At 33.7% G+C, this 13,084-nt stretch overlaps 3 protein-coding genes across 3 annotated transcripts; all 3 read left to right on the top strand.

The window, feature by feature from the left end:
* The first annotated feature begins 96 nt into the window (after positions 1 to 96).
* Positions 97 to 906, top strand: LOC132751130 (heat shock 70 kDa protein 12A-like). Its single transcript, XM_060741252.1, has one exon. It carries the CDS (start codon positions 97 to 99, stop codon positions 904 to 906), a length of 810 nt encoding a protein of 269 aa, XP_060597235.1.
* A 4,269-nt stretch (positions 907 to 5,175) lies between these two features.
* Positions 5,176 to 7,125, top strand: LOC132751121 (heat shock 70 kDa protein 12A-like). The gene has a single exon (XM_060741243.1). It carries the CDS (start codon positions 5,176 to 5,178, stop codon positions 7,123 to 7,125), a length of 1,950 nt encoding a protein of 649 aa, XP_060597226.1.
* Positions 7,126 to 10,206: 3,081 nt separating this feature from the next.
* LOC132751122 (heat shock 70 kDa protein 12A-like) lies at positions 10,207 to 10,923 on the top strand. The gene has a single exon (XM_060741244.1). The coding sequence runs from the start codon at positions 10,207 to 10,209 to the stop codon at positions 10,921 to 10,923; it is 717 nt and encodes a 238-aa protein (XP_060597227.1).
* Positions 10,924 to 13,084: the final 2,161 nt, after the last annotated feature.

Genomic DNA, 13,084 nt, shown 5'->3' on the forward strand with positions numbered 1-13,084 from the left:
ATTCACCATCAGCTGTGTAAGCCTTTGTAAATGAGTTTAGATTGAAGAAAAAAGAGTTTAAATCACAAACAAATAAAATACAATTGAAAATGGAAAATGTCTCTGGTGCTTGTCTTAAGAGGGGAAAAAAAGAACTTGAATGATATAGTTAAAAAGTCAAAATATGCCAAAAAACTTGAGTATAATTCTATTGACTTTAGACTAATACTTAACAGAGAGATGCTGGAAGAATTATTCAAGCCATCAGTTGATAAAATCATTAGCAAATTGGTTGAAATACTAGACCAATGTGATGAAAATGAAATCAAAACAATCATTTTAGTTGGAGGGTACAGTGAATCTCCCTATGTAAGGGAGAAAATTCAGTCAACATTCAGTAACATGAGAGTTATCCTTGTAGATGATGCAAGACTTGCTGTGTTAAATGGGGCAGTGATGATGGGCTGGAAACCTAAAAACATCATACAACGTAGGTCCAGGTACACTTATGGATTTGAAGTTGGTAAACCATTCAGAGAGGGAATAGATCCAGAAAAACTTAGGTATAATTATGATGGTGACATTTATTGTTCCAGGATATTTCGGAAGATGATAGAAAAAGGTCAGATAGTGGAGTATGGCCAGACATTTATATATAAAGGGTATGGTACAGCCACTACAGCACAAAGAAAATGTATAGTGAGATATGTACATCTATATAGATCTACCCGTGAAGATCCTCAATACTGTATAGAGGAAGAGGACTGTAGCTTAGTAGGAACAATAGAAATTATACCACCATCAGATGGATGGCCAGATGAGTGGGATAGTGATCTACAACTTATTGTTGGTGAGACTGAGTTCACTGTGAAGTACTTTAATCTTGATACAGGAGAAGAATATGAAGCACAAATGGATTTTCTGTAATTACAAACAGTAGGGACCTAAAGATAGAGATTGATAAACAATTATTGTCTACTACTTGTATTTCTTAAAATGGTCATTCCTTTCACAGGATAAAGTAGAAGTGATGACTGAGAAAACTTTCAAATGGCCATTTTAACATGACTTAATAGTGATGTTTAAATGGATACTGCAAAATATATTTATTTTATTCTCACAGTGTTATATTTTACTTGTAAAGTGTTTTTGAAGAAAAGAACAATGCAATAAAGGATTTACTGTAAACATACCAGTGAGACAGGGTTATTGTTTTTTAAAGTATTGTATTGTAATATTTCAGTTATCTACCAAGAAACAAGACGTATAAGACTGATTAATGAAAAGAAGAGGGAAATGAGCAGATTTTTTTTCTTCCCAAACTTTCCTCCCTATAGAATGAGATTGCCCTGAATAAGTAGATGGATTTTACCTTTTTATCAAATCTTCAAGAAAGAAAAAATATACCCAAAAAGTCACTGTCCCTGCAAGTTTCTGGCCGATGAGGAAAAATTTGATTAGTAAAATTAGAACCCAAAGTGCACACTTAAAGACAAACAGTTATTTATGTAAGGGCCAATTTTAACAATAGGGGCAAAGTTTGAACAACTATGGTAGAGGACCTTTAGATGATATTATATACCAAACAAGGGCAACAGTGTCGCAAAATATGCCCGTCACAAAAGCTTTTGTCAGAGATGTGGGCATTAAAGATATGAATATAGGAGATATGCTCTCAATATCTGGATATTTTATCATCTCTAGTGACCTTGACCTTGCAAATATGAACCCACACCATAATGTCACTTGAGTTTGTATGGACAGATGGCAAAGGCAAAAACAATATGTCAACCAAAAATTTTGGGACAGACGTTATTGGCAAGTCTGAGATTTTGTTTGTTTGTTTTGGGTTTTACGTCACATCGACACAGTATAGGTCATATCGCGACGTTCCAGCTTTACTGGTGGAGGAAGACCTCAGGTGCCCTTCCGTGCATTATTTCAGGCACGAATGGGTACCTGAGTAGAACCACCGACGTTCCGTAAGCTAGCTGGATAGCTTCCTCACATGAAAGAATCCAAAGTCCCTGTCGGGATTCAAACCCACAGAGGTGAGGGGCAAGTGGTTTAAAGTCAATGACCGTAACCACTCGGCCATGGACGGGGCGTCTGAGATACATGGTCGAATTTAGCACAGACTTATATAGCAAATAATAAAAGTGTTCTAGAACAAAATACTTTTCACCACATAAATGTTCATATTAAATCACTTAGACCTTGAATAGCATTTTTTTTGCAAAGAAATATTATATAAGAAAATCCTGATATCCAAATGATACATTTCTATTGTTCTGACTTATTGATAATACATTGTACATGTGTATATGATTTACTAAATTCTAACCACCTTTGTTTAAGCAACAGCAAAAGTAAGTTCATTTTATTTTGGATCTTCCTTCGTATTCTCATTGCTGTATAGAGGAGGATTGACTCCTTGTTAGAAAGGAGAACAATTATACCACTATCAGATGGATGACAAGATATGTGGGGTTCTGATCTAAACAATACTGTTGGTGTGACTGAGTTCACTATGAAACAAGAGCCATGTCAAAATGGCCATCCCCCGCCGAATGTGTTTGCTCATTTGAAGAATGTATATGTAGTAGAGCAGAATAATTCCATTTTAAGAGGTCTTTTGGTAATGAAAACTGATGGCTATAGTGATTACAGATTTTAAACCTATGTGAATACTGATGGCTGAAAATAACAAAGGGCAATAACTGAAAAATAATGCAGGGTAGGTTATCATCCTTGTGTGCTGCATCCCTCCTCAGTAAAATCTATCCACCTATTGAAGTTTCAAGTTGATACCTCAAATACTTTTGAGAAAAAAATTGAATTGAAAAATTAAGTTTGAAAAATAACAAAGGGCAATAACTCAAAAATTATAAAAGGTACAGTTATCATTCTTGTGCAGTGCACACCTCCTGAGTGAGATCTATGCACCTGTGAAGTTTCATTTTTGATATCTCAAAGGCTTTTTTGAGTTTTATGCTCTGGACAAAAATTAATTTTGAAAAATAACAAAGGGCAATAACTCAAAAATAATGCAGGGCAGAGTTATCATTCTTTAGCACTGCACTCCTCCTCAATGAGATCCATCCACCTATGAAGTTTCAAGATGATACCTCAAATACTTTTTCAGATAAGCTCTGGACAAAAATAGCATGAAAAAAAAAACAAAGGGCAATAACTCAAAAAATTGTATAGGGAAGAGTTTATCATTCTTGCGCACAACATTTCTCCTCAATAAGATCTATCCTTCTATGACATTTCATGTTGATATCTCAAACACTTTTTGAGTTATGCTCCACTCAGGTGAAAAATTAGGTATGAAAAATAACAAAGGGCAATAACTCAAAAATTATGAAAGGAAGAGTTATCATTCTTGTGCACTGCACACCTCCTGAGTGAGATCTATGCACCTATGAAGTTTCATGTTAATATCTCATAGGCTTTTGGAGTTATGCTCTGGACAAAAATCAATTTTGAAAAATAACAAAGGGCAATAACTCAAAAATCATGCAAGGTGGAGTTATCATTCTTGTGCACTGCACTCCTCCTCAATGAGGTCTATCCACCTATGAAGTTTCAAGTTGATAACTCAAATACTTTTAGAGATATGCTCCGGACAAAAATTTCGGACGGAAGGACGGACGGACGGAAGGACGGACGGACGGTCGGACGGAGACTATTACTATATCCTCCGCCGAAAATTATCGGCGGGGGATAATAACAGAACAATGTTCTTTTGCTTTGTATCTCAAATTTTACAATAATTAGACTGTTTACAATGAAAATAAAACATAAATTTGAAAAAGTCATAGTGACACCTGCCATAATGAAAAGAGCTATGTTCTATGTAAACATATATTAACACATATTTTTTTGCATGGTATTATTTTTTCAATGATATTTAAACATTTTTTTTTCATAAAAAAATTGTTTTATTGCATTTTAACCCAAAATAGGCCAAAAATATCCTTATCGCTATTACAAGCCATTCAGGTGAATTCCCCAAAGCTATGTACAGAAAGAAATGAAAATCGATGTTTAGCTAGGTTTTCAAGTTGGTGATTTGATTTAAATCAATGAAATTGTTTGTTAAAATCACTTCGGTTAAACTGATCAATTTGCTCTTGGAGAAAAAGATTTTGAGTGTCCCAGTGAGATAACAGCTATATACTTCATATCTTCTTTCCAAATTAATCTTTAAGCTGACACAGTGGGTGAATGAAAATCAATATGTACATGCAAGGCACAAGTCTAAATTGAAGTGGTAACATTTTTGAGAAATAGGATAATGGTAAGTGAATATTAATTAAAATCTTTATGAAATGTTACAAATAATAATAATAAATCAGCATTTTTCTAATCAATTATTCTTCACTCTTAACCTATCTTTGAAGAAGCTCCAATGTGGTCTAAAGCCTAAAATTTGAAATTTTAACATACATCAAGTGAAGCACTTAGAATTGAAGTATTTTCAAAGGATAATAGAGAATGTGTTGAGAATTAAATTTTTTGTGTGTTTGTGTGATTATTAGTACGACTGTCAGTGTTTATTCTAGGATTTAAAAAAAACAGGGGGGGGGGGGGGTTGTCGAAAAGTAAGAATTCATTACATTTGTTAATCTTTTGCCTTCTTTCTCTATGTAAAAATTTCCCTCTGCCTCTGAAAAATTAGTGGGGGAATTCTCAAAAATATGGGTGAATACCCCCATCGCCCCTCCAACAATAGACAAAATTAATATCAATTTTGAAAAGAGAGGGAATGATCTGAAAATATGAACAAAAGTTATTGTTCCAGACCTACATAAACTTTAAATGATACACAAATTTCAGAAACAATATTTCTAGTCCAGTCTTGTCAAAAAACCTCAATCAAGTCCCTTTAAAATCTATCAAAATTAATACTGTTGAAATATTTGCAATAGATTTTCATTATTACAGTATATTACAATAACAAAAGATGACAAAAAGATTTTTTCCTTTTCTTTTTAAGATTAATTCACTACTGAGATCTCCGATGAACACTTTAACAATGCTACAACAGTCATGAGCACAGTCCTACAACTAACAAATGAATCAACAAAACACTGTAAGACACAAGACAGAGTTTCAAAATAAACCCAGATACAAAAATCAACTGGAAAATTAGTTAAGATAAGCTGGTAATGTAAAACTGTAACAAGTATGGGAGCAGCCATACAACCAACAGCAAGACAACAAACTAAACAAAGTAATGAAAGCAGACAAACAGAATCTCAGGATTCTCTACATCAGGATAATGTGGACAAGCCACTTGTACAACCAACAGCTAGACGAAAAACTGAACAGAGTAATGAAAGCAGACAAACAGAATCTCAGGATTCTCTACATGAGGATGAAGTGGACAAGCCACTTGTTGTAAAACCAACAGCAAGACGAAAAACTGAAGATAGCAATGAAAGCAGACAGAAGCTTCTTGTTGTTGTAGCCATAGATTTTGGAACAGTCCATTCTGGGTTTGCATATTCCTTTAAGGGAAATGAAAACAACATTAAGTCAGCAGAACATGGAGGAATACTGCAGGAAGATAGAGTACCTACAATACTGTTATTAAATCCAGATAAAACATTTCATTCATTTGGATACAAAGCACAGATTGATTTTCATGAGCTTTCTGCATGTGACAGATCCAAATTTTACTTCTTTGAAAACTTTAAAATGAAAATATATCAAGAAAGTAAAATTGAAAGAGAAATGGGAGTAAAAGATATTTCTGGTAAACCACTTGAAGCTATGATAGTTTTTTCAATAGCAATAAATCATCTAAAAGATGAAGCATCAAAGATAGTTTTAGATTCAAAACTTGAATTAAAGGACACTGACATTCATTGGATGATAACAATTCCAGCAATATCATCTGACTCTGCACGTCAGTTTATGAGAGAATCTTCAACAAAAGCAGGAATTCCAGAGACACATCTTCGACTTGTTCTAGAGTCTGAAGCAGCAGCTTTTTACAGTACACCACGAATAATGACAGAAGAAATACCATGTGGGTTTATGTATGTACTTGCTGATTTAGGTGGAGGGACAACAGACATATGTGCTCATAAAATAATAGATGGTGGCAAAATACAAGAAATATACCGAACAACAGGAGAAGCCTCTGGTGGCAGTGATGTTGATGAATGTTTTATTAACATGATGGAAACTTTAATAGGAAAAAAGGTTTGGGATGAATTCTCAACTACTCACCCATCAGCTTGTGTGAGCCTTGTTAATGAGTTTAGATTGAAGAAAAAAGAGTTTAAATCACAAACAAATAATATACAATTGAAAATGGAAAATGCTCTGGTGCATGTATTAACAGGGGAAAAAAAGAACTTGAATGATATAGTTAAAAAGTCAAAATATGTCAGAAAACTTGAGTATAATTCTATGGACGCTAGACTTACAATCAACAGAGAGATGCTGGAAGAATTATTCAAGCCATCAGTTGATAAAATCATTAGCAAATTGGTTGAAATACTAGACCAATGTGATGAAAATGAAATCAAAACAATCATTTTAGTAGAAGGATACAGTGAATCTCCCTATGTAAGGGAGAGAATTCAGTCATCATTCTGTAACATGAGAGTTATCCTTGTAGATGATGCTAGACTTGCTGTGTTAAATGGGGCAGTGATGATGGGCTGGAAACCTAAAAACATCATACAACGTAGGTCCAGGTACACTTATGGATTTTATATTGCAGAACCATTCAGAGAGGGAATACATCCAGAACAACTTAGGGTTAATCATGATAGTTACATTTATTGTGGCATGATATTTGAGAAGATGATAGAAAAAGGTCAGATAGTGGAGTATGGACAGACATTTATATCTGGAGGGTATGATAATGCCACTACAGTAGAAGGAAAACGTGAAGAGAGACATGTACGTCTATATAGATCTACCCGTGAAGATCCTCAATACTGTATAGAGGAGGAGGACTGTAGCTTAGTAGGAAGAGTAAAACTTTTACCACCATCAGATGGATGGCCAGATGATTGGTATAGCCAGGTACACCTTATTGTTGGTGAAACTGAGTTCACTGTTAAGTATTTTAATCTTAAAACAGGACAAGAATATGAAGCACAAATGGATTTTCTGTAATTACAAACAGTAGGGACCTAAAGATCAAGATTGATAAACAATTGTTGTCTACTACTTTTATTTCCTAAAATGGTCATTCTTTTCATAGGAAAAAAAGTAGAAGTGATGAAGTAACTGAGAAAACTTTGAAATGGCCATTTTAACATGACTTGATAGTGATGTTCAAAAAGGATACTGCAAAACATATTTATTTTATTCTCACAAGTACAGTGTTATATTTATTCTTTGTAATGTGTTAATGGAGGTAAAGAACAATACAATAAAGGATTTACAGTAGAGTAGACATACATCATACGGAGTTATTGTTTCCTTAAAAACTTCATTGTGATACTTTTCAGTTATATACCAAGAAACAAGGCGTATAAGACTGGTTAATGAAAAGAAGAGGGAAATGAGCAGATTTTTTTCTTCACAATCTTTCCTCTCTACAGAATGGGATTGCCTTGAATAAGTAAAGAAAAGGAATTATAATTGATTTTACCATTTTATAATGTCTTCAAGAAAGAAATAATGTACTAACTGTTAATTATGTCAATTTATGAATAAAAATATCTAAACATCATAAATACCCATAGTAATATTTTTCACACTTCTATTCACGCTGATCAAAAGATGCATACTTTACTATTGTTGCACATTATATTTGTTTGCACATCACCAAGTGAGTATCAATTACTTTTTTTGCAGTGACAACGATAAATAAATAAGAATGTGTTTATGCAAATGTTATAGGTAGAGTTATATGACTTAGACCTTGATGTATTTAAAATGTTTGTTTTGAAATAAATACAAATAGTCTTGCCACTGCTTTCTTTTTTTTGTCCAACTTTTTACCTCGGCTCCCTTGCAGTTGTAATTTATCTTTGCTATGGTGATATCTGTGATACATAAAACAAAATAGTCCACCAGGACCATGGCGACATGTTATGATAAGATTAGCAGCAGAATTTTAATAATGTTTTGTCCAAAGAATGTGCCACATAAATAAAGTTGGCAGAAATAAAAGCATACCAAAATTGGGAAAAAACGCAGAATTTGGAGCCCACAGAAATAACCATTTATACGGTAGTATTTTTTGCCAATCAAGACAAAGGTTTTATACAAATTATGAACACCTTTACATTTTGAAGCCAAGATTAAATTCATCTTATTTTAAATCTGAAACAATAACACAGAGCTATAGAATTCATATCTATAGAGCCTTTCAACTAAATCTTTAAGTTAAAACAGTGGATGAAGGTAAATCAATATGTAAATGCATGGCACAAGTCTAAATTAAAGTTGTAACATTTTTGTGAAACAGGATAATTACAAGGAGTAATGGTAAGTGAATATTAAATAAAATCTTTTTTAACAGAAATCTTTTTGAAATGTTAAAATCTATAATAATAAATCAGCATTTTTCTAATCAATTATTCTTCACTTTTGACCTATCATTAAAGGAGCTCCAATGTGGTCTAAAGCCTAATAAATAAAATTTAGAATTTTAACATACATCAAGTGAAGCACTTAAAATTTAAACATATGCGTAGGAAAATAAAGACTGTGTTGAGAATTAAACTAATGAAAATTTTGTGTCTGATTATAAGCATGATTGTTATGCATAAAATACAAATATTATGATGTGAAACTATGCACACAAGATTTTTGTCGAGTTATGTCAAAAAACATCACTGGAGTTCCCTTTATATCTATCAAAATTAACACTCTTAAAATATTTGCAATAAAACTGTCAATATTACAGTATAATACAATAACAAAAGATGACAAAAGATATTTTCCTTTCTATTTAGATAAATTCACTACTGAGAGCTCCACTGAACACTTTATCAATGCTACAACAGTCATGAGCACAGTCCTTCAACTAACAATAATTCAACAAAACACTGTAAGCAAGAGAAAAAACATCAAGACAGAGTTTCAAAATAAACCCAGATACAAAAATCAACTGGAAAATTAGTTAAGATAAGCTGGTAATGTAAAAAACTGTAACAAGTATGGGAGCAACCATACAACCAACAGTTAGACAAGAAACTGAACAGAGTACTGAAAGCAGACAAAAGGAATCTCAGGATTCTCTACATGAGGATGAAGTGGACAAGCCTCTTGTTGTAGTAGCCATAGATTTTGGAACAGTCCATTCAGGGTTTGCATATTCCTTTAAGGGAAATGAAGACAACATAAAGTCAGCAGATCATGGAGGAATGCTGAAGGAAGATAGAGTACCTACAGTATTGTTATTAAATCCAGACAAAACATTCCATTCATTTGGATACAAAGCACAGACTGATTTTCATGACCTTTCTCAATGTGACAGATCCAAATTTTACTACTTTGAAAACTTTAAAATGAAAATATATCAAGAAAGTAAAATTGTAAGAGAAATGGTAGTTAAAGATATTTCTGGTAAACCACTTGAAGCTATGAACATTTTTTCAATAGCAATAAAACATCTAAAAGATGAAGCATCAAAGATAGTTTTTGTATCAATACTTGGTCTGAAAGAAACTGACAAATTCAATGGATGATCACAATTCCAGCAATTTCATTCTGACTCAGCACGTCAGTTTCATGAGAGAAGCTTCGACAAAAGCAGGAATTCCAGAAACACATTCTTCGACTTGTTCTTGAGTCTGAGGCAGCAGCTTTATACAGTACACCACGAATAATGACAGAAGCAATACCATTGTGGGTTTATGTACATGTCTTGCTGATTTAGGTGGAGGGACAACAGACATATGTGCTCATAAAATAATAGATGGTGGCAAAATACAAGAAAATATACCGAACAACAGGAGAGAAGCCTCTGGTGGCAGTGATGTTGATGATTTGTTTTTATTAACATGATGGAAAACTTTAGTAGGAAAAAAGGTATGGGTGAATTCTCAACTACCTACCCATCAGCGTGTGTAAGCCTTGTTAATGAATTTAGACTGAAGAAGAGAGAGTTTAAATCACAAACAAATAAAATACAATTGAAAATGGAAAATGCTCTGGTGCATGTCATAAGAGGGAAAAAAAAGAACTTGAATGATATAGTTAAAAAGTCAAAACCATGTAAGAAAACTTGAGTATAATTCTATGGAGGCTAGACTTACAATCAACAGAGAGATGCTGGAAGAATTATTCAAGCCATCAGTTGATAAAATCATTAGCAAGTTGGTTGAAGTACTAGACCAATGTGATGAAAATGAAATGAAAACAATCATTTTAGTTGGAGGATACAGTGAATCTCCCTATGTAAGGGAGAGAATTCAGTCAACATTCAGTAACATGAGAGTTATCCTTGTAGATGATGCTAGACTGGCGGTGTTAAATGGGGCAGTGATAATGGGCTGGAAACCTAAAAACATCATACAACGTAGGTCCAGGTACACTTATGGATTTGTGATTAGACAACCATTCAGAGTCGGAGAAGATCCAAAACAACTTAGGGTTAATTGTGATGGGGTCATTTATTGTGACATGATATTTAAGAAAATGATAGAAAAAGGTCAGATAGTGGAGTATGGACAGACATTTATATTTCAAGGGTATGATTCAGCCACTTCAGCAGGACAAAAACGCAAAGTGAAAAATGTACATCTATATAGATCTACCCAAAAAGATCCTCATTACTGTAGAGAGGAGGAGGACTGTAGCTTAGTAGGAACAGTAAAAACTAAACCACCATCAGATGGATGGCCAGATATGTGGGACTTTGATCTACAACTTATTGTTGGTGAAACTGAGTTCACTGTGAAGTGTTTAAATCTTAAAACAGGACAAGAATATGAAGCACAAATGGATTTTCTGTAATAACAAACAGTAGGGACCTAAGAATAGAGATTGATAAAGAATTATTGTTTTCTACTAATGGTCATTCCTTTCACAGGAAAAAAGTGATGAAGTAACTGAGAAAACTTTCAAATGGCCATTTTAACATGAAAAGATAGTGATGTTTAACCTTTTCCCTTATACAAGGGGTGTCCCAGAATTACGTGGACTTTTGCTATAACTTTTTTATTTTTTAATGCATTTTTTAGCAAATTTGTACACAATACCTTTAACATATCCTTAATGAATATGTCCATTATTTTTAAATTTCCAATATTGCTTCTCTATATTTTACGTCGCTATAGTAACACAGTATGCGCAGGGCTGGGCAGTCCAATATTTTGTATTAATAAGTTGTCTTTACTTATACGTAATCAAAGCACAGAAGGCGCTGAATTTGTTTGGGTCTCAGAATGTAAGAAAGGTGCAGGTTGTGAGATTATATGTATAGTGCCACCAACGGGCTGAAGAAAACCATATTATTCTAAATTAGGTCTTGTAACGACTTTAACTGTTGTTTAACACAGATGTAAATAATCCTGGAGCTTACTATAAGCTTTTATATTTATAAAGAAGCAAAGGGCTGCAAGTTCTGTGGTATTTTCTGATCTTTGCAATCTAAATCGTACTGTATATCTGTATGCATTTTCCTGTATATGTTTATTTTTATGTATTATAATTCATTTTGCAAGGCACCAGAGTTGGATACATACGGAATTCTGCATAACTAGAGTTGCATCAAAAAATCATTTATGTTCATTTTTTACGACAGTCACACTTTATCCTTGCATATCATGGCTACTTCCTTAACAAAAACACTTAAAAAAGAATTTTACAAAAAAAAAAGTTTCCTTGACTGGGATTCGAACTCGAGACCTCTCACTCACTACGCGAGCGCATTACCACTGTACCACGGAGAAGTTATACAGAGATAGTCGGAATAATATCAAGTCATTCTAAATTTAGAACTTCCATTGCATTTCGGGTTTGTAATATCCTTATTAATTTCGAGGTATTTTGTTCAGGGTAAACCTGTTGTTTAAAATTTGAAGTAAATATTTTAGCGAAAATCCTCTCGCCAAACAGTCATCGACATGTAGAATCTATATATTCCACTACTCGGTTTTGTGTAGTATTCGGTAATAAATAGTATTTTTCATTGATAAAATCATATTCATCCGCGTAATTTGTGATTGTGCATTTATTGACGACAATTCTATAAGCCAACGCTATTGTTTAACTTTAAATGCGTTGTAATTTGTTGATACTTTGTAACAAAATAAAATATTTCTTTTTTTTAAATCGCTAGTTTTAAGCTGTTTTTGAGAACTACTTGTTGTTAGGTTTGTCGTAAACTTCTGTGTCAGAGATTGAATGTCCGCTTTGTATTTAGTTATTTTCGATCAGAAAATACAATAAAACAATATTAGAAATCTTCAACCATTCGGGAATTACTTTGCTTGAAAATTGATGCGCCTGTCTTTGACCATCTTTACGCAGTGATCTCCCCTGAATTTTTCGGCTTTAGTGTACATACAAAAGGGAAGTAACCGCTTCAAAAAAGTGGACTACTTTCGGCATTTGCAATTAACAACATTAGACTCTGAAATTTCGCTACCATTATTTGTTTGGTCTGACGACCCAAACAAATAAAAAATGGCGTGACGTCGTAAGCATATGCAGTGACTTCATATGAAAGTTCGTTTGAAATTTTGACGTCATAGCTGTTTCCGTTATTGTTTACCAGCGGACAACTGACAACCGTTGCTCTTGGATATTTAACAAAAAATGACGTCCACGGATTACGCGGAACATCCGACTATCATCAAGTTTTGTGTTAATCTTGGGAAGACGCCAACACAGACGCAGGAAATGTTGGAGACTGCAAAAGTGAGACCTCCTGTTTGTCGATCACTCGTTTTCAAGTGGCACAAGCATTTTCGAGACGGCCGGGAGGACATTGAAGACGACAAGGGTCGTGGGAGAAAGTCAACGTTGACTGCGGCGTCAATTAAGGAAGTCAAGGACGTCATAGATCGGGACAGGCGTTACAATGCTGAGTACTATTCAAGGATAAGCAATAATTTTGTGTTTAAAAAAAATGATTTTTAAAAATTAAGCTAATCACAATTTATTATTTTAA

Source organism: Ruditapes philippinarum, unplaced genomic scaffold, assembly GCF_026571515.1.
Source record: "Ruditapes philippinarum isolate M1 unplaced genomic scaffold, ASM2657151v2 ctg1509_1_1_1_1, whole genome shotgun sequence".
Classification (NCBI taxonomy): domain Eukaryota; kingdom Metazoa; phylum Mollusca; class Bivalvia; order Venerida; family Veneridae; genus Ruditapes; species Ruditapes philippinarum.

Excerpts from the sequence above, each read along its gene's own strand:
- LOC132751121 (XM_060741243.1), top strand. The coding sequence starts at position 5,176 with ATGGGAGCAGCCATACAACCAACAGCAAGACAACAAACTAAACAAAGT.
- LOC132751122 (XM_060741244.1), top strand. The coding sequence starts at position 10,207 with ATGGAGGCTAGACTTACAATCAACAGAGAGATGCTGGAAGAATTATTC.
- LOC132751130 (XM_060741252.1), top strand. The coding sequence starts at position 97 with ATGTCTCTGGTGCTTGTCTTAAGAGGGGAAAAAAAGAACTTGAATGAT.